This window comes from Chiloscyllium plagiosum, unplaced genomic scaffold (genome assembly GCF_037043375.1).
Source record: "Chiloscyllium plagiosum isolate Xiang-an unplaced genomic scaffold, Cpla_swu_hap1 HiC_scaffold_10, whole genome shotgun sequence".
NCBI lineage: Eukaryota > Metazoa > Chordata > Chondrichthyes > Orectolobiformes > Hemiscylliidae > Chiloscyllium > Chiloscyllium plagiosum.
The window spans coordinates 61,341,086-61,364,089 of NW_028270148.1; the positions used below are offsets into that span (position 1 = coordinate 61,341,086).

The 23,004-nt window shown below is 40.2% G+C and overlaps 1 protein-coding gene across 2 annotated transcripts in view; it reads left to right on the top strand.

Annotated features, from left to right (window-relative positions):
- eml6 (EMAP like 6) overlaps positions 1–23,004 on the top strand; it is a 524,201-nt gene that overhangs the window by 249,816 nt on the left and 251,381 nt on the right. For both annotated transcript variants that reach the window (XM_087991388.1, XM_043695965.2), the window contains exons 18-20: positions 12,415–12,617; positions 19,478–19,589; positions 21,619–21,746. In XM_087991388.1, coding sequence (XP_087847514.1) covers positions 12,415–12,617; positions 19,478–19,589; positions 21,619–21,746 — 443 coding nt within the window. The remainder of the gene's footprint in view (positions 1–12,414; positions 12,618–19,477; positions 19,590–21,618; positions 21,747–23,004) is intronic.

Here is a 23,004-nt window from a genome sequence, read left to right on the forward strand (position 1 = left end):
AGAAGTAGGTGGACTTTGCATTTATTTGAAGGTAATTATATTTCAAAGTCCAGAAAGTCATCTAGAACAGTGACCTAAATACATTATTTCCAAGAAGGCATATGACTTCAGACAAGTGCCTGAAAGGGCACCTATAATGTTAATGGATAGCATACTTATACTGCTGTGTTAGCAAAAAGAATGCAGACTATTAGTTGATCTTTTGACTTCTGTTTCAAAGAATTAGGACTTCAGTTCAGAAGATAGAACAATTTTCTCCTAGCAGTAGAATCAAGTTTAGTTCAGGGAAACCAATCACTGTAGCTGACATATTGCTAATTCACAGAGCTTTCAAGCTGAGAGAGTTTGAATAGAAGTCTTCAACTTGTTAGAAATGGAAAAGCCCTGGCCCTCGGAATTGTGAAAGAATCATGCCAGCAGATTTGGAAAAGAATCATATACTTTGTCAGCAATTCAAGGAAAAGAAATTGGGAAAAGTCAGTTAAGTGAAAGTTTAACTATTTGAGATATGAGTGATATTTTTCCAGAATTTAGGCTCCGTAAAAGGATAGTTTCTGGAATCATTGAAACTTTGGTTCTTTGTTGGTGTTAGTATCTTTCCAGTGTGAGTATCTTTCTAACTATCTTAGGAGTATATCTTTGTTTATCTATTTTCTTTTGTGTAATAAATTTGGGTTCTATTGTTAAAGGGTATTTGCAGCCTCATGTGAATATGTTTCAAACATTAATCACCAACTGTAAAATATTAAACAAATGTTTAATCAAGTTAGGTTTCATTTAGGGTTATGAGTTGTCTTGCATTACTATTATCTGGGATTACAACAGCATTTGCAGTCCTCTTAATCATATTTCCTGTAGGATGAAGGTTTATTAGCTTCCGTAAAAGAGAATCACCTTCTTTTCTGCCATATTCTGCCACCATTATTATCCTGTTAATTATATGATGATGTATCACATTAAATGTTGTATAAGAAAACTGTGCTCTGATTGGATACTTTAACTTACTGCAACTGATAAGAAAATTTAGTATGTTTCAGAAATTACAAAGTTTCTACCATCCAGGAGATGAAAACATTTACTGTTGTGCATAGCTGTCTAAAGTGTGTTAAGGCCCAAACATTGGAATATCATTCCCATGTTCCTGGAATGAATGTTTTCCTTTCGTAATTTACTAACTTACTAACATAACCTTACTAACATTTTTGTGATCTGGTCAACAAATATGGTACTTAAGTTACTTTTTCTGGTTGTGTAACTAGAACATATTAGTTTCAAGACAAAACTGTAAGACAGTTATGACCTTTTAAGTGATAGAGATGTACAACATGGAAACAGACCCTTTGGTCCAACTCATCCATGCCGACCAGATATCCCAAATTAATCCAATCCCATTTGCACGCATTTGGCCCATATCCCTCTAAACCTTTCCTATTCATATACCCATCCAGAAGCCTTTTAAATGTTTCAATTGTACCAGTCTCCACCACTTTCTCTGGTGCATTCCATACATACACCACCCTCTGCATGAAAAAGTTGCTCCTTAGGTCCCTTTTAAATCTTTCCCCTCTTACTTTAAACTTATGCCTTCTATTATGGACTCTGGGAAAACACTTTGTCTATTTACTCTATCCATGACCCTCATAATTTTATAAACCTCTATCAGGTCACCCCTCAGCCTCTGACACTCCAGGGAAGATAGCCCCAACCTCTCCGTAGAGTTCAAGCCCTCCAATCCTGGCAAAATCCTTGTAAATCTTTTCTGAACCCTTTCAAATTTCACAACATCCTTCTGATAGGAGGGAGACCGCCAAAATTCCATAGTATTCCAAAATGCCCTAACCAATCAATTACTGATAGAAATCTTTTTATTATGTTGCAACCACTAGATGAATCCACAGCTGGTCCAATACAGTTCATTGAGTCTCTTTTTTAATGGTATGTTTCAAGTTAAAATGGACCAGCAGCTAAGCTTTTGGTTAAACAGGTTAAAACTTAACATTGCAGAATGTTCCCTAAGAATAAATGAATAATTTTATTAACTGTGAAATTAAAGATACTCAGATTAATAAAATGCAGGTAAGATGAAAGCATACTCATAAACAGGAAGTTCCAAAAAGTCTTTATGTTATGTTTCTCAATAACTCCTTGTAGTATAACACCAGGAACCATTGCTTGAGTTCCTTCATGTTGAAATTAAGAGATTATTCCTCGATATCAGATCCAGCTGGTCTGATAGATTCTGGAGTTGAATAGTTTGAAGTCGCTTGCTAAGGTAGATATAGTAATTATAGCAGGCTTTGAGATAGAGAAAGTTTCCTGTTACTCAGTAACACTTTAGTTATAGCACTTGCTGATTGCTGGGAACTGCTGTTTAATTTTGAAGCAAACCTTTCTCTTTAGCTAAGTATTGTCTTTCCTGAAGAAATTGCCTTTCAGTGTTCTTCCTGGGGGGTTCTGGTTTCACAGCTTTACATACAGATCAAACTTAATAGCTGCAAAATATTTAATGAATCATTGTCCCACAAAGCAAAGTCAATTATGCTTGGATTAGATTAGATTACTTACAGTGTGGAAACAGGCCCTTCTGCCCTACAAGTCCACACCAACCCTCCGAAGAGCAACCCACCCAGACCCATTCCTCTACATTTACCCCTTCACCTAACACTACAGGCAATTTAGCATGGCCAATTCGCCTAACCTTCACATTTTTGGACTGTGGGAGGAAACTGGAACACCCGGAGGAAACCCACGCAGACATGGGGAGAATGTGGAAGCTCCACACAGACAGTTGCCTGAGGCAGGAATTGAACCTGGGTCTCTGGCGCTGTGAGGCAGCAGTGTTAACCACTGTGTCACCGTGCCGCCCTCTTGCCTGTCTCTGAAGTCTTTAATTTTAACATTTTCAAAAACCAATTGTATTCTATATAGGGGTAATTGAATTCCAAATAATTTCCTTTGTGGTTGCTATTCAGGTAACCCATCATTCAGTCTGCTTTTTGGCTGGCTGAAGTGAATCAAGAAGAATCGACCATGTAGTCTTTGGCAGCCATTTTTTTATATGCTGTGTCTATTATTTAAAGTGGAAACATTCTATCTACTTCTATTTTATCAATTCCCTTCAAACTTTTATATGTTTCTATAAGATCCCCCCTCATTCTTCTGAAATCCAATGAATATAATCCCAATCTACTCAGCCTCTCCTCATAAACCAACACCCTCAGTCCAGAATCAACCCAGTGAACCTCTTTTGCAACCTCTCCAGTGCCATACATTCTTTCTCAATTAATGAAACCAAAACTGTACACAATACTCCAGGTGTGGCCTCACCAGCACCTTGTACAGCTGCAACATTGCCTCCCTGCTTTTAAACTCAACCCCTTTACTAATGAAGGACAAAATTCCATTTGCCTTCCTAATTACATGTTGTACCTGCAGACCAACGTTCTGTGATTCATGCACAAGCACACCCAGGTCCCTCTGCATAGCAGCATGCTGCAGCTTTTTACCATTCAAATAATAATTTTTTTTTACTGTTTCTCCTGCCAAAATGTTTGACTTCACATTTATTAACATTCTATTCCATATGCCAGATCTTTGCCCACTTACTCAGTGTATCTATGTTCCTTTGCAAAGTTTCACAGTCCTCTGCACACTTTGCTCTGTCACTCATTTTAGTGTCATCTGCAAACTTTGACACCGTACACTTGGTCCCCAACTCCAAATCATCTATATAAATTGTAAATAATTGCGGTCCCAACACTGATCCCTGAGTCACACCACTAGTCACTGATTGACAGCCAGAATAACACTCATTTATCCCCACTCTTTGCTTCCTGTTAGTCAACCAATCCTCCATCCATGCTAATACTTTACCCATAATGCCATGCATCCTTATGCAGCAGCCTCGTATGCAGCACCTTGTCGAAGGTCTTTTGGAAATCTAGGTACATCTCATCCACTGGGTCCCCATTGTCCACCTTGCTCAAAATGTCTTCATAGAATTTCAAACGTTTTGTCAAGCATGACCTGCCCTGCATGAACCCATGCTACATCTGTACAATGGGACAAAGTCTTTTGAGATGCCGGGCTATTTCTTCCTTGATAATAGACTCAAGCATCTTCCCCACCATAGAGTTTAAGCTAACTGGTCTATACTTCCCCATCTTTTGTCTACCTTCCTTTTTAAACAGTGGCATCACATTTAAGAAAGAATATCAAATTTTTTAAAAATCACAATTATTATAACAAAGAAAGGAGTGCTAATTGCTTGGCAGGTTTCAGCAACATGAGTGGAATCTTATTGGAGCTTAAATATCTTGGGCTATGGCAAGAAATCTGGGAGAATTATGTGAAAAGTCCAACAAGATCTTTCACCATATCCAGAGTAACTGGCCAAGATGGCAACCTTGAGTAAGGCTAACAGGTTGCAGTACTATGACGTCTTCTGTTGGCCCAAGGATCAACTTTCCTCTGCATGACCCTGTCCATCAGGATCTCCAGGTGCCTGTCTGCAAAAAGGAACACAACATTTTCCTTACCTACCATGTTGGGACAAATGTCACAAATCATGCAAGGCAACTGTCGACTGACACTGCTTGTTCAGGTCCACAAAAGCTTTTTAAAAATGGCACATGCTCCAGGATGCCAGTCCAATCTGTGGTATTCTGGCAGCAGCAAATTCTTCTGCCTAAGATGAGTGGGAGAATTGGGCTATCATTAGAAGAGAGGGTCACCATAGGGTGGAATGTGCAATTAATAAGGCAAATTTGAGACAATAGCATGGGAAAACCTGCTTGGCTTCACGGAGAGAAACATTCCATGAAAGCCAATAAAATTGACAGCCAATAATAAGTAAGATTCAACTCCACGATTCTCTATTCAACATTATTTGACTGTGGTATTATTTTCTACTTTGTAACTATCTGGGCTTGACTCAGTTTTAGATACATTTATAACCTCCCTCTGTGCCTCTCTTGGTGTCTTCCAAAAGGCCCGTTTATGTATTTGGCACTGCCTCATTACATGGAGCATTCTTAATTGATCCTATTGCTTCCCTCACAACTTATCCATCCCATTGCTGACTGTGTTAGCAGATCAGCTGTAACCTCTCCCCTCTATACCACGCTTGAGAATAACCACTTAATTTGATTGAAGCCATTTGACCAGCTGCCTCACTTCTTTGTCTGCCCCTTACTAACCAGGCAAGACTTGCTTGAAGGTCCTATTTCCTTTGCCAGAAACTCACTTTCCTTTCTAGTTTCTCCTCTATCTCCCCTTACTCTTGTTGGAGTCATCTTGTCTCTGACACTTGCCTCCTTCACTCTTGACCTTATTTTGATAAGAGTGCTGCCTGCCCAACTTCCCTTCCTGGTTCTATTTTAGCTGATATTGTCAATAATCTTTTCCCTTCAGGTTCTGTCCTTCTCTCCTTTAAATCTGTAATCATCATGCCTTTTCTTACAAAGCAAACCGTTGGTCCAACTGTCATTGCAAACTACTACTCCATCTCAACTGTTTTCTCACTTCAAAATTCCTGAAGATGTTTAATGCTCCAAAATTTGAGCATGTTTTCCAAGCATTCATGCTCCAAATCTTCTAATGATGTTTCTGCTTCTGCCAAAGGAGCTCTTATCATAGTCAGAAATAAAACTGTGTGCAATGTAACAAAGGCAAGATAATTCTCCACATCTTTCTCAAATATTCTACAACCTTCAAATGCACTCCAATGCACTCCATCACCCTGCCTGCTTGGTTCTATTCTTAGCAAAAAAATTGTAGCCGGAGAATTATGTCCTATGGTTTTTCTTTCCATTCTCGCACACTAACCTATGACATTTCCTAAGATTCTTTCTGACCTCGGCCTTCCTCATTTTTCATCATATAGTAGTGACAACACAGAAAAGCACACCATATGGTTTTACATATAGGTAAGGGTAAAGTCACCACAGCCTACTAGAACATGGAGCTGCTTTCTCATTAAACAGAGATAACTGGCGGTGGCTTAACCTGAGGGTCACTACACTTCAGGCAGGGGGAGAAGTTGAGAAGGAGAAACCTTTATGATAACCTTAGTCATTGCAGGAATTGAAGCCCCACTGTTGGTGTTGCTCTGCATCACAAACTAGCCATCCAGTCAGCTGAACAAAACCATTTTTGCATGTAACATGATAACATATAGTTCTTTCTCATTTTTGCCTCTGCCTATGTTCAATGCTCAGTTAAACATAGTCTCCATTGTCAGGGTACATATCGAAAGATCAAATTGGAGCAGTTCGACATGGTTCCCCATGGAAGACTGGTGAGCAAGGTTAGATCTCATGGAATACAGGGAGAACTAGCCATTTGGATACAGAACTGGCTTGAAGACAGAGGGTAGTGGTGGAGGGTTGTTTTTCAGACTGGAGGCCTGTGACCAGTGGAGTACCACAAGGATCGATGCTGGGCCCTCTACTTTTTGTCATTTACATAAATGATTTAGATGCGAGCATAAGAGGTACAGTTAGTAAGTTTGCAGATGACACCAAAATTGCAGGTGTAGTGGACAACGAAGAAGGTTACCTCAAATTACAATGGGATATTGATAAGATGGACCAATGGACTGAGGAGTGGCAGATGGAGTTTAATTTAGATAAATGTGAGGTGCTGCATTTTGGGAAAGCAAATCTTAGCAGGACTTATACACTTAATGGTAATGTCCTGAGGAGTGTTGCTGAATAAAGAGATCTTGGAGTGCAGGTTCATAGCTCCTTGAAAGTGGAGTCACAGGTAGATAGGGTGGTGAAGAAGGCATTTGATATGTTTTCCTTTATTGGTCAGAGTATTGAGTATAGGAGTTGGGAGGTCATTGGTTCGGCCACTGTTGGAATGTTGAGTGCAATTCTAGTCTCCTTCCTGTCGGAAAGATATTGTGAAACTTGAAAGGGTTCAGAAAAGACTGACAGGGATGTTGCCAGGGTTGGAGGATTGGAGCTATAGGGAGAGGTTGAATAGGCTGGAGCTGTTTTCCCTGGAACATTGGAGGCTGAGGGGTGACCTTATAGAGGTTTCTAAAATTATGAGGGGCATGGATAGGATAAATAGATCAAGTCTTTTTCTTGGGGTGGGGCAGTCCAGAATTAGAGGGCATAGGTTTAGAGTGAGAGGGGAAAGATGTAAAAGAGACCTAAGGGGCAACTTTTTCACTCAGAGGGTGGTACGTGTATGGAATGAGCTGCCAGAGGAAGTGGTGGGGGCTGATACAATTGCAACATTTAAGAGGCATTTGGATGGGTAAATGAACAGGAAGGGTTTGGAGGGATATGGGCCGGGTGCTGGCAGATGGGACTAGATTTGGTTGGAATATCTGGTCGGCATGGAAGGGTTTGACCGAAGGATCTGTTTCTGTGCTGTACATCTCTATGATTCTATGATTCTAAGTAGACCATTTGGCCCCTTGAGCCTGATCTGCCATTCAATAAGATCCGATCTGTTTATGTTTTGAATTTCACGTTTTCATCAACGTCAATACTCTGATTCTCTTGTTTAACAAGAATTTCTCCATCTCTTCCTTAAAGATATTTATTAACCCTTCTTTCCATTTTTTTGGGCAGAGAGTCCAAAGTTGCATAATTGCCTGAGAGAAACAATATCCCCTCCTCTCTGTTCTTAATTTTTAAGTCACGTCTCATAGTTCTGAACTCAGCCATATGAGGAAACATTTTTCCACATGCATCTTTTCTAGACCATTTAGGATCTTACAACTTCAACAAGTTACCCTCACACTTCTAAACTCCAGTGGAACCAAGCCCATCCTATCCACCCTATCTTCAGATGACAACTTGTTCATTCCAAATATCAATCTAGTTCTTCCTCGACCAAAGGCCTGGACAATCTCCATCCACCACCACTCTCTTCTGCTTGGCTGAACTTGTTCTCTCACTGAACAATTTCTCCTTTAATTCACCTCATTTCTGTCAAGTTAAAGGAGTGGCTATGGGCACTCACATGTGTCCCAGTTATGCTTGCCTCTTTATGGGGTATGTGGAACAATTCTTGTTCCAGTTGGTGTTCCAGACCTACACTGGCCCGTCCCACAACTTCCTTCGGTACTTCCAACGACTGTTTCGGTGCTACTTCATACACCTGCCTAGACCTTGAAAAATTTGTTCATTTTGCCTCCAATATCCACCCCCTATAACTTCCATACCGTCCATTTCCAATAACCTTCCTTCCTTTCTTGACCTTTCTGTCTCCATTTCGGGGCACAAACTGTCCACTGCCATCCATTACAAAGCCACTGACTCCCATACCACCTTCACCACAGCTCTTCTTACCTCATGTCCTGCAAGGATTCAATCCTATTCTCCCAGTTCCTTCACCTAGGTCTTATTTGTTGAGATGACGCTACCTTCCAAATCAGTGTTGTTGATGTGGCTTCCTTCTCCTATAACCGTGGTTTCCTGCCAACTGTGGTTGACAAGGCCCTCAACCGCATCCAACCTTTCACACGTGCTTCTGCTCTTGCCCCTTCCCATCACTCACAACGATATGACTAAGAACCATTGTTCTTACTTTTCACCCCACCAGCCTCTGTATTCAAAGGATCAGTCTCCACCATTTCAGACAACTCCAGCAGAACGCCACTGCCAAACCCATCTTCCCCTCACTCCATCTCTACATTTCACAGGGATCATTCCCTCTGGGTCATCCTAGTCCAATCCACAACCACCAACACATGATTTTGAGCTATATCTGCATGCTAATATTTTGTGACTAGGACACCTAAATCTCTCTGCACCTCTGTCTTTGAATTTCACATCCTCCATTTAAGTAATACTTTGCTTTATGAGTCTTTTTGCCAAAATGAACTTAACATTTTCCTATACTATACTCCATTTGCCAGATTTCAACCACGCATTCAATATATCTATATCTGTTTGCATTTTTGTTATATCTTCTTGACAACATACTTTCCTATCTGTCTTGGCAAATCTAGTTTACATGCCTTTGCTCCCCTCACCTAGGTCATTGACGTAAATTGTAAAATGTTGAGGACCCAGCATAGACCCCTGCGGCTTATCACATCCTGCCAATCAAATATCCATTTACACATACTCTCTGTTTTCTGATAGCCAATCACTCTTTTTTCCATGATAATGTATTACCCTCATACCTTAAGTTTAATTTCCCGCAATATGTATCAAAATATGTATCAAATACCTTCTTGAAATCCAAATACACGGTGGCACAGTGGTTAACACTGCTGCCTCACAACGCCAGAGACCCGGGTTCATTTCCCGCCTCAGGCGACTGACTGTGTGGAGTTTGCGTATATTCCCTGTGTCTACATGGGTTTCCTCCCACAGTTCAAAAATGTGCAGGTTAGGTGAATTGGCCATGCTAAATTGCCCGTAATGTTAGGTGTAGGGGAATGGGTCTGGGTGGGTTGTGCTTCAGCGGGTCAATGTGGACTTGTTGGGCCAAAGGACCTATTTCCACACTGTAAGAAATCTGCAGGCTCCCCTTTATTCACATTGCATCTTACTTGTTATGGACCAGATCAGGCACCCGAAATATAGTAAAGAGATAGCCTAGACCCTAACATTTATATTTGTTTCAGACAAGTGTAAAATGCTGTGTTCCAGATGTGAATCGATTGGTCCACCACCAAGCTCTAATCAAAACACAGTTTATTCTTACAACACAGTTAAAGTACAAGAAAAGGCAAATGAACGTTTTTAGAATACTTAACAAGATAATATATTAGTTAACCACTAATCATCATCTGTTTCAATATAGGTAGCATCCTATAAACACACCCTTGGCAAGACAATTTAGCAAAACAGTTAAGGTTCTCATATGCTGCAGCTCTTCACTCCAGGAGAATGAGATACTGAAAGAAATTAATCTGCCTTTTTTTATTTCTAAGAGTAAGCCTCTCTTCCAAAAATCTAGCTGCACAGAACTCAAACTGTTTGCTCACCAGCAGCAGAAACTTCCTCACTAGCTGAAAGCAAAATTAAAATGTTTTCTGGGTCTGTGTGAGGCCTTACCCAACTGACTTATGCTTCTTTTGTATAATTTTTTTAAAAACCCTCAAATACCTCCAAACTGTTTAGCAACTACCTATCTGAAGCAGACATCCTGGCACCACTGTGGCAACATTTCTCTGCAGGAGAAGCAGCACCAAACATATCTCTCTTAAAGGCACAGTACTGTCATGTACTCCTTCAAAGAATTCCAGTAAATTGGTTTAACTTGATTTCCCTTTGATGAAACCGCACTGGTCCTCTTCCCAACTAATCTGATTTTTCTAAGTGTGCAGGTATAATCGCGAGGTAAAAACAATGACCCTGCAGATGCTGGAAACCAGATTCTGGATTAGTGGTGCTGGAAGAGCACAGCAATTCAGGCAGCATCCGAGGACAGGCAAAATCGACGTTTCGGGCAAAAGCCCTTCATCAGGAATAAAGGCAGAGAGCCTGAAGCATGGAGAGATAAGCTAGAGGAGGGTGGGGGTGGGGAGAGAGTAGCATAGAGTACAATAGGTCAGTGGGGAAGGAGATGAAGGTGATAGGTCAGGGAAGAGAGGGTGGAGTTGATAGGTGGAAAAGGAGCTGGGCAGGTCGGACAAGTCCGGACAAGTCGAGTTGCTGGAGGTTAGAAATCCTTCCCCCACCTCATCCTAGTTTCTAACCTCCAGCAACTCGACTTGTCCGGACTGGTCCGACCTGCCCAGCTCCTTTTCCACCTATCCACTCCACCCTCTCTTCCCTGACCTATCACCTTCATCTCCTTCCCCACTGACCTATTGTACTCTATGCTACTCTCTCCCCACCCCCACCCTCCTCTAGCTTATCTCTCCATGCTTCAGGCTCTCTGCCTTTATTCCTGATGAAGGGCTTTTGCCCGAAACGTCGATTTTGCCTGTCCTCGGATGCTGCCTGAATTGCTGTGCTCTTCCAGCACCACTAATCGCGATAATGGCTGTTTCTAACCCATTCACCATGACAGATATTAAGCTAGCTAGGCTATGGTTTCTTGTTTTCTAATTCTGGATTAGAGTGGTGCTGGAAAAGCACAGCAGTTCAGGCAGCATCCGAGGAGCAGGAAAATCGATGGAAATGTTGATTTTTCTGCTCCTCAGATGCTGCCTGAACTGCTGTGCTTTGCCAGCACCACTCTAATCCAGAATCTGGTTTGCAGCATCTGCAGTCATTGTTTTTACCTTCTTGTTTTCTAACAATGGGGTTATATAAAACTACTTCCAGTCTCATGGAACCTTTCCTAAACCAAGAGAATTTTCAAAAATTTAAAAGCAAGGTATCTGCTAGAACAATAATTGATCATCCATAAAATTATCCTAATAATTTTGCATTTTAGATATTGGATTGAGATGTTCATTGGCCGCATCTTTTAACATTTTAGGAGATAGCCCACTTGGGCCCGAGGACTTGACAGTCCACTGCTCCATCAGTTTGCTTATTACTGCTTCCCTTATGATAGTGATTTCACCAAGTTTCTTTCTGCTTTTTATTTCCTGACTCCTGAGGGTCAAGAATTATGAGGCAGGGCAGGTCATAGGCTACAATCAGATCAACCATGATTTTATTGAATGACAGACCAAGCTCAGGTATCCGAATGAACTGTTCCTACTCTTATTTCTTATGATCTGATGTAGCTTACTATCATCTCACTCGATGCCTGCACTCTTGCTAATTTATCAGACAGCTTTTCCAACATCCAATACTTGTAGATGATCAGATATTTCTCCAATTTGGGAAGACCGAAATTGTTATGTTTGGTCCCCAATACAAATCCAGTTGCTACCACCAAAGAAATTGACTGCTATGTCTAACTGCATAACATTAGCAACTAATGTAGTTAATGTAATAGCTACAACTGTTGGTTTCCACTTCAAATGCATTCTCTAACTACTTTGGTATGACTGAATGGTATGTCTTAAACCCAGTACAATAATGGATATTCCATAAATTATCCTAAAAATGTTGCATTTTCGATGTAAAGTTGAGATGTTCTTAAATCCGCACTGAATTCATTTGGGGTGTAAAAAAGTATAAATTGTTGTTGGTTCCAGAAATGAAATTATTTCAGAGAACTAGATATTTGTTGATAACGTTTACTTTAATATTACATTACCGCTTCAGTTACACTTCTGGATATTTTAAGGAAGGGTTTGCGCCAGAAAAAATCCTTATCACAAGTATATCTTGCATGTATTAATCTTATCCTCCAACCAAATTAAATTTTCAATTTCTTCAGCAAGGAAAATTGCAAACTTAAATAGATGCATAAAGAAAGTATACTGGAACTAGTTTAACAGATTGTAATTGACTTAGAATTCATTTATTTTTAATACCTTGCTTTACCACAGTTGTTGATTAGAATATTACTAACAGTTATCTGATGTTTAAGGTGGTGGCCTTACTTCTAAGCGAGGAATATTTGGTAACATGGGGAAACTGGAGACAATGATGTGTGTTTCGTATGGCCAGATGGAAGACATGATGTTCTCTGGAGCTGCAAATGGAGATGTTTACATCTGGAAAAGAAACCTTCTACTCAAGACAATTAAAGCACATGATGGCCCTGTTATTGCAATGCATGCCTTAGATAAGGTGCTTTAAATTTTGTGTCTCAATTCATAATACTAATTTTACAATATATGTCATGTGTGGTCTACTATGTAGGACCAGTTTCACTTTTGGTGGGATTGGAATTAATAGATAAGCCTCCATCGAAGTCCATAGAAGAAAAGTCAGATAATGTCAATAATGGGGTCTAAAAATGCCAATTTTCTGCTGCTGCCAAAAGAGAACATTGCTCCGTATGTATGTATGCTATGTATAATTTCAGTTAAAAATTTGTATAAATACACTGGCACTATTATTGAATAGGCTTAAATCTTCAATGCTTTTTACAAGTTAAAAAGATTCATTTCAGTAGATTTTACATTAAAAATGGAACAATTAGAACTGATTAATATCAAGATTCATTGTAAATCTAAATCTTTGGGTGGTGTTGGTTAAAGTGCCCTCTACGTTTCATATGAAGTTCACTTGGAAATGTTTTCTAAATCCAGTTCTGCCCAAGTTGTGAAGTAACAAATGTTAACCAACGTGAACAAGCTGATTTAAATTTAAATTGGCAGTTAAATTTAATTGGAAAATGAATGTGATTTGCAGCATTGGAACAATATAGCTTTTCAAGTAATTTACAAAACAAGCACAGTAATAAAAACAGAAAATGTTGCTTTGTTTTAAATATTTTTAGTTCTAATATATTTTTAAATATTTAAAGTAATTTAAATATTGAAAATATTTTGCTTTTAAACAAAATTAGGTCTCAGCCCAAAACATTGTCTTAGAGTCACAGAGTCATAAAGATGTACAGCATGGAAACAGACCCTTCGGTCCAACTCATCCATGCCGACTAGGTATTCCAACCCAATCTAGTCCCACCTGTCAGCACCTGGCCCATATCTCTCCAAACCCTTCCTATTCATATACCCATCCAAATGCCTCCTAAATGTTGCAATTGTACCAGCCTCCACCACATCCTCTGGCAGCTCATTCCATACACGTACCACCCTCTGCGTGAAAACGTTGCCCCTGAGGTCTCTTTTATATCTTTCCCCTCTCACCCTAAACCTATGCCCTCTAGTTCTGGAACTCCCCGACCACAGGGAAAAGACTTTGTCTATTTACCATATCCATGCCCCTCTTAATTTTGTAAACCTCTATAAGGTCACCCCTCAGCCTCCGACGCTCCAGGGAAAACAGCTCCAGCCTGTTCAGCCTCTCCCTGTAGCTTAGATCCTCCAACCCTGGCAACATCCTTGTAAATCGTTTCTGAACCCTTTCAAGTTTCACAACATCTTTCCGATAGGAAGGAGACCAGAATTGCACACAATATTCCAACATTGGCCTAACCAATGTCCTGTACAGCCGCAACATGACCTCCCAACTCCTGTACTCAATACTCTGACCAATAAAGGAAAGCATACCAAACACCTCCTTCATTATCCTATCTACCTGTGACTCCACTTTCAAGGAGCTATGAACCTGCACTCCAAGGTCTCTTTGTTCAGCAAAACTCCCTAGGACCTTACCATTAAGTGTATAAGTCCTGCTAAGATTTGCTTTCCCAAAATGCAGCACCTCGCATTTATCTGAATTAAACTTCTCAGCCCATTGGCCCATCTGGTCCAGATCCTTATGTAATCTGAGGTAACCCTCTTCGCTGTCCACTACACCTCCAATTTTGGTGTCATCTGCAAACTTACTAACTGTACCTCTTATGCTCGCATCTAAATCATTTATGTAAATGACAAAAAATAGAGGGCCCAGCACCGATCCTTGTGGCACTCCACTGGTTACAGGCCTCCAGTCTGAAAAACAACCCTCCACCACCACCCTCTGTCTTCTACATTTGAACCAGTTCTGTATCCAAATGGCTAGTTCTCCCTGTATTCCATGAGATCTAACCTTGCTAATCAGTCTTCCATGGGGAACCTTGTCGAATGCCTTACTGAAGTCCATATAGATCACATCTACTGCTCTGCCCTCATCAATCTTCTTTGTTACTTTGTCAAAAAACTCAATCAAGTTTGTGAGACATGATTTCCCATGCATAAAGCCATGTTGACTATCCCTAATCAGACTTTGTCTTTCAAAATACATGTACATCCTGTCCCTCAGGATTCCCTCCAACAACTTGCCCACCACTGAGGTCAGGCTCACCGGTCTATAGTTCCCAGGCTTGTCTTTACCGCCCTTCTTAAACAGTGGCACCATGTTAGCCAACCTCCAGTCTTGCGGCACCTCACCTGTGACTATCGATGATACAAATATCTCAGCAAGAGGCCCAGTAATCACTTCTCTAGCTTCTCACAGAGTTCTCAGGTACCTCTGATCAGGTCCTGGGGATTTATCCACCTTTAACCGTTTCAAGACATCCAGCACTTCCTCCTCTGTAATCTGGACATTTTGCAACATTTCACCATCTATCTCCCTATAGTCTATATCTTCCATATCCTTTTCCACAGTAAATACTGATGCAAAATATTCATTTAGTATCTCCCTCATTTTCTGTGGCTCCACACAAAGGCCGCCTTGCTGATCTTTGAGGGGCCCTTTTCTCTCCCTAGTTACCCTTTTGTCCTTAATATATTTGTTAAAACCCTTTGCATTCTCCTTAATTGTATTTGCCAAAGCTATCTCATGTCCCCGTTTTTCCCTCCTGATTTCCCTCTTAAGTGTACTCCTACTTCCTTTATACTCTTCTAAGGATTAACTCGATCTATCCTGTCTATACCTGACATATGGTTCCTTCTTTTTCTTAACCAAACCCTCAATTTCTTTAGTCTTGTCTGAACTTAGTGCAGAGATTGATTAACTTCTGTGTTTTGAGCTTCTATTCTTGGTCCAGCTTTTCAGCAAAAGCACTGTTTTGAATTTTATAGATTTTACATTAATTCTTTAAGTTGATGAAGCAAAAAATAACACACAGTTACTATAATAGCTGCTATAAATTATGTTTTTATGATTCTGTGGCCATTCTTTTTCACATGTCTACAAATGCTTTCTGATCTCAGACAGCCTTTCCAGTTTGAACAAACAAGGGTCAGAAACAGCTTTTAGAAAAAGACTGGGAAGAGATGAAAAAGATGGGAGACATCACCAGCTTTATTTATATCCAGGATATCTCAGGCAATAAATGTTGGATCAAGATCTCACATGTCAATTTCACACACATATTTTGATCATTGCTACTTAAAATTGAGGTTTCTTTGTCCAACGCACCCATCCGGATTTGGCAGGTCACTCATGCTCTGATGACTTTTGAGGCCAAACATGGTAGGAGTCCCCTGCCCAGATGCAGACTGATATTCCTCGGTTTGAACTACTGCAGACTTTATAGTCAGAAAGACGGCAAGGTGGAGGGGCCAGGTACCTCTGGAGTGTCTTGAAAAGAAGCTTCTGGGAATCTTATGTTGGACTTCTCTTCCCTATGGATGCCTGGAGGAGGCACCTGCTGTGAGGTCAAGGAATCTTGCTCTCTCTCTCTCACCTCACTGGAATATTGCGTGTAATTCTGGTCTCCTTTATCGGACAGATGTTGTGAAACTTGAAAGGATTCAGAAAAGATTTACAAGGATGTTGCCAGGGTTGGAGGATTTGAGCTATAGGGAGAGGCTGAACAGGCTAGAACTATTTTCCCTGGAGAGTCAGAGGCTGAGGGGTAACCTTATAGAGGTTTACAAAATTATGAGGGGCACGGATAGGGTAAATAGACAAAGTCTTTTCCCTGGGGTCAGGGAGTCCAGAACTAGAGGGCATAGGTTTAGGGTGAGAGGGGAAAGATATAAGAGACCTACAGGGCATTTTTTTCACACAGAGGGTGCTACGTGTATGGAATGAGCTGCCAGAGGAAGTGGTGAAGGCTGGTACAATTGCCACATTTAAGAGGCATTTGGCTGGGTATATGAATAAGAAGGGTTTGGGGGGATATGGGCCGGGTGCTGGCAGGTGGAACTAGATTGGATTGTGATATCTGGTTGGCATGGACATGTTGGACCGAAGGGTCTGTTTCCATGCTGTACATCTCTATGACTCTGTGACTCACCATTAACACCAAGTACTTATGGCTACAGCTACATAGTACTGGTAACAAATGGTTGATGTTAAGTGCACTGGACTTGGATCCCCATGGCAGTTGCTGATCTATCCATGGAGATAACCAGATGCATATTGAGCCAGCAAGGTACTGATAACATTAGTTTTCCATCCCTTGATGCTGATTACTAACTGCCTTTGACAAACCTGCCTGCTGTTCCTGTTTCCATCAGGGCATTTTAATTAAGTATTTGTTGCCTGGGTCTCTGACAGTCATCTGAATTTCAGAGATCCAGGCTTTTTCTTCCTTATACTGCTTCAGCAGTGCCACCTGTGATGCTATTGCAAGATTACACTCCTGAGTCAAATCCAGGTAGAGTATCCACCAAGATGAAAGTCTTTAAACTGGGGGAGGGTACAGATGAAAACCTTGCCATCCTCTGAGGTTCGGTGACTTTCTCCTCAGATATAATGGAGAACTGAGGGTCTTTGGAGCTACCCTCTTTTTGGCTGAGGTTTGCTAGATGCTGCTAGTACCTATGTAAGAGAAGAAAAGAAATTATTTTCCTGAAAGGGATAAAAGCTTATGTAGGTTAAGTTTGAGTTATCACTGGTGCATAACACAACACAATGAAGCATACTGGGTTGGTTGAAACATTGAGGTCCCCTATCCTCACAGGAATGGTCATGCTCTTTTCTAGTTAGCTCAGGAATTTTCTTTTCATATTGAGTGAGGAGTCTGATGTCCTTCCCCACCTGCTTGTCTTGGCACTCTCAGTCTGAATGTGGGCTAGTTTTCCTGCAATGAGACAAAACAAGGGTTAACTATGGTGGGGTTTGCTGGAAGAACAATTATTGTTGATGGAGGAACAGAAGAAGTGATGCATTATACTTAGTGATGGAGTAGGAAGCACAGGACAAGAAAAATGTTGTGGTTTTTGAGAATGAACTAGACGAGACCCATTGAGTAGACATAATGAATGCAGTGGTGAGAGTTGTAGTCCATGAACATTTGTGGGATGCCTGTATACTGGCACAATTAGAGTGGGTGGCCCTGTGAATGCATGGTAGCACAAAGAAGATCATAGACGTGCCCTTGCAGAGCAAAGAGGATCATTGGCCTTTTTCCTGCACTGTTTTGCATTCTTTTGTACCTTTGATACAACATGGACCTGTGCCGTTGTCTTGGCTCAGGCTAGCTTTTTCAGGTGGTATGGTCATCAGGATAAAGTACTGCCATCTTCTGTACCACCCTGTCCACAAGGAATAAAAGGTCAGCTTCTGAGTCACATGCTCAGTTATAATTGTCAAGCAACACTGTGTAAGGATCAACTCTTGGCATACGGTGTTTGAAGTGTTGTGCAGCTGAGCTTTAAATATAGTGCTAGAGTGTAAACATCGGAGTCTAGCCCTGGCAGTAGCAGGCACTTCCACCTCGTCCGCACCATGACCCCACAAGAAGGGTACCATGGAGCCCAGATACTAAATTTTTGAGATGAAGAATGGAAGACTGTGTAAGAAGTCACCCTCAGCCATGGAAGAGCAGTTCCATGAACCCCACTCAACTCATTTATTTCGAAATGGGAAAATTCAACCCAATATATTATCTTTCTTTTCATATGAGATGATCAACTGCAAGGTGTTGTAGCTGTTTCCTGCTTCAACCTGAAAGGAATGTGACATGAAGAATTTACTGACCACAGTCATCTTAACAGCATCTTGCAGTGGTATTTTGCTCTGCCCTGAGGCTGGAAAGTCTGTTAGCAACTGATAGTGGGTTTGAAGGGCTTATGCCTGAAACGTCGACTCCCCTGCTCCTTGAATGCTGCCTGATCTGCTGCGCTTTTCCAGCAACACATTTTTCAGCTCTGATCTCCAGCATCTGCAGTCCTCACTTTCTCCAGGTTTCAATCAATGCCTCTTTCAGAAACCAGGCTCTAATAACTGTTTCTTGTCTCAGTTGATCTCAAAGAAATACTCCCTTCATACCCTGGGTGACAATGGCTTCCTGCTGAGAGCCATTTCCACCACTCCTTCTCCGTCACCACTGCTTGTTTTCCCTGCCATTCTGCAAGCCAAGCATGTTGAAAACTACAGCACTGATTTCTGAAAGCATGTATCTGTGTAGAACTCTTCAAGTCAGAACCTGGGTCTTCACTATATATCACTTCATGCCCTGTGATTTTCACAAACTTTAAATGAGCGTCCAAATCTGCCAAACGCTTTTTCCTGATTCCTCAGCAGTTAGTAGAAATCAATCAGCAATTAATCTGATATTGCCAAATCATCCTTTTAAATACTGCTTATGTGGTAGAATGGTCCTTCTGCTGTTAAGGAGAAGTTCAGTAATGCAACTTTAAGATGAATTCAATGATAGTGTTGAGATTGAATGCTATCCCGAGAATCAAATCAGCACTATGTGCTGACTGATGTCTCAACCTTCTTCTCGGGCATACTTTGCCAATGTCATGCCAACCTATCCAAAATAGAGTCTGGCAAGACCCATACCAGAAGTATGTGTTTGTAAAGCTGAAACCATTTTGGATGCAAAATGGCACTGATAGCACTGAAATATAGCTCTACAAAATTGAATTTTGAAGCATTACTTTCTGCAAATTAGACAGTACTTAATTATTCTGTGCAGCTCCTTAAATAGTTTTATACTGAATTGATTTGATATAAATTGACATGCTAATTGCTGGAAACCTTCAATTCTCTTTGTTTATTTAATTTATTAGTTGCTAATTATTAAAAAGGGGCAACATTACAAAATGTTTCTAATGGATCATTTTAAATATTTTGCACAAACTCTCAATGTACTTTATAATGTTCCTAATTATTATAATTATATTTGTCTTCAGGGATTTGTGACAGGTGGCAAAGATGGTATTGTTGAACTCTGGGATGATATATTTGAGAGATGTCTAAAGACATATGCAATCAAGAGATCAGCATTGTCACCTGGCTCAAAAGGTATACTTCAACAAAACTGAAAGAATTGCAGAATCTGTAAATCAGAAACAAAAACAAAAGTTGCTTCCTCAGAACTGCAGTTCTGAGGAAGGTTCACTGGACTCTCAAAACTATTCCACCATTCAACAGGATCACGGATAAACTTCAGTTTTATTAAATGGCTGATCTTTGGTCTTATTGAATGGTAAAACAGTATGACCTACTACTGCTCTAATTTCTTATGTTCCTTACTTTAAATATACTGTTACATGAAGCTTAATCATTTTCTGTTAACAGAATATTAATTGTGCCTTTGAAGTTTCTAAGTTTGGAGGGGTCAATCAAAAGTACAAGTTGTAAGAACAAGGAAAGAACCTGATTCTTTCTGACCAATGTTTCTGTATTTAATATCTTAAACTGCTAATTGGGATAGTGTATCTCTTTTAACAGATTCCTTTCATGATGACAAGTTTTTATATAGGTTCTTCTCCCCAATCCCCAAACAATTCAGCAAGATCTTCATGTCTCTTGAATTTCTGGGTTGTTTATCCCTGATTCTTTCCCACTTCCCAGTGTTACCTATGCATTTGTCATGCATCAGTTAATGACCTTGACTTGTACATTGTTGTATATTGGCCCGGATCTTCTGGTCAGCAGTGAGGCAACAACACTTGCCACTAACCTTGAATAAAAGCCACCCGAAAAGATTTAGCGATCTCTATGGCATGACTTTCTTTTTCCCTCTTCTGACTACAGCTTAAATCTGAATCAGTTATGTCAGCAAGGAGGTGAGCAGCCAATAATTTGAGGTATTCGGCCGCAGGAAACCATGAAGTTGAGAGCACTTGATATCTGCATGGCATGGTGGCTCAGTGATTAGCACTGGTGCCCCACAGAGACCCAGTTTCAAATCCAGCTTCGGGTGACTGTCCATCTGTGTGGAATTTGCTAGTTCTCCCTATGTGTGTGTGTGGGTTTCTGCTGGGTACTCCAGTTTCCTCCTACAGTCCAAAGATGTGCAGCATAGGTGGATTTTCAGTAGTTTCCATGGATGTGTAGGCTAGCCATGGTAAATGTGGGGTTACAGGGATAGAGTAGGGGGCTGGGTCTAGGTTGGATGCTCTTCAGCAGGTTGGTACAGACTTGATGGGTCAAATGGCCTCTTTCTGCAATGTAGGGAATTTATGATTCTATCTTTCATTGCTAAGGTATATTTTCCAGATAGCAAAGTGCATTACTTATGATTGATTAGTATAGAAACTAATATAAAGATAAATGGGCTTCTAAAAAAATTAAAAATAAGTCTTTCTTTAATATTGCAACAAAATTTTCCATTCTACAATTTTTTTTCAGGGCATACGCAATAGTTAGGATATTAGTATTATTTATAGAGTTACATCCAATTCAGCAAGCTATAACTTTCTCAAGAGTATTTAAAATGAGTTTAAAATAATTTAAACATTATTGAAGTGGACATTTTCCTTGTGATTTGTGGAAATTGCTGCATTGCACCTTCTAGAGGTGCATGGACTCATTAACAGCAGTTTCCAGATTTTCAATATTATTGTGTATGTATGCAGAGTTTCAAAGTTGCTGTCTGTTTAATGGCTAAATGATCTTGGATACTTTGTTTTCATTACCATTTTAAAATCTGCTATTCATTGTTATTTATTTGCCCTATTTCATGTAATTTAGTGTTTATTTACTGGTGGACCTAAAATCTTGGCACATAATTAGGGAAATGCAATAATTTAAAATAAAGTGAACAAAAGCTTCTGCATTCACAATATGAAGTACAAGTGTAAGGAGGAGGTTAGAAGGTTCTTTTTATATTAAGAAATATTAAGTTATATGAGGTACATTACCACAAATAACTGCTGCAAATATCAGTCAACATTTAAGAGGATATGAGTAAAAGACTGGAAGAAGGAAAACATAAAATAGTACAGGAAATGAATGGCAATAGAGTAGATAGGTCTGAGGCACAGAGACAATGGGCCAAGTAGGTTACTGCTTGTGCTTTTTATATGATTCTTTGATGTTGTTGCAGGTTTGCTTCTGGAAGACAATCCTTCATTACGTGCCATTACATTAGGACATGGACATATACTTGTCGGAACGAAGAATGGTGAAATACTTGAAATTGATAAAAGTGGACCTATCACGTTGCTAGTTCAGGTATTTGTTTTTCATTAAAGAGCAAAGGATTCAAATAAAGCAGGACCAGAGACCAGTATAACTTTCACTTGATACTTTAGGCTTATGCTCTAGTTCAGCATTTCACTTGTTTTATTACTTACTGCTCTAAAATGATATACATTATGTGGGAACTTTCCTCTGGGTGTTAGTCATATTTTAAAGGTTTACAAACTTGTTTTAATCCTTCCTGAACAGAAATGTGGTGAAAATACTTCATATTGGTCAGATCAGTTTATTCAAATAATTGTCAAGTGGAGCTTTGGATACATGTAGGGAACACATTAAGGATGGGAGTGTAAAATCATACCTGTGATACCAGCAGAACCACAGGTCCATAGCATATGATAATTCTTGAAGTCACCCCAATAACTCTTCCCAATTCATCAATCCCTCAATTTACTATCCCAAACTATACTTACAGTTTAGATGACTTCTGTTGCCATTTGTTTTATGTAAAACCAGAATAACTACTTATTATGAATGAGAAGTATTTTACAACATTCTAGGATTGGCAAACTCTTAAAACTACTAGCTAACAACCCAGCCTATTACCCCAAAATCCACCTTTATTCTCCCAAGCTGGCACTTAAACCTGATAAACAAGACAAAGGGTTAGTAGTGGAGGTTAGATGTTAAGTCAAATATAGAAAGAGAGAAGGGTGGTATGCCACGTGGCTGGACTCTTTATTTGAATCGCATTTTAGCAATTTTGACCTCCAAATATGCTAAACCACTCTGAACAGCGCTATGACAATTAGGTGATGAAAGAGCTTAAGCCTTTGAAAGAGTTATTGAGTTGGGTTGGTTCCTTCTTAAGGGCAATCTCCTCCTGGTACCTTACCAATCGACACTAACGATATGACTCCATACCAAAAACTGTCTTCCAGTTCTACCATTACTGCTCCAGGCACAGCTATCTGTTCTTTGCTTCAATCACTATCCTCATGATTCCCTACCAAGCCGGCATTCGCGGTGTGTCTCTTCTCTGGGAGTAATTCTTTCCCGGACCTCACTGCTCAAGCTCGAACCATTTACTTCAGACACACACAGCTGCAGGGTTCGGATTGACAATTCTGCCTCCTCATTTTTACCTAAGGATTGTAACTTCCTTTACTGGTCATTTTTGGACTTGTTGCAAGGTCATAGGGTTAACCTCCCTCTGAACCTTGGTTGACTTTCTGCAGCGTTGGGGTAACCAATCAGTGGCCACTCCCAATCTGTACTAATTGCTACTGTC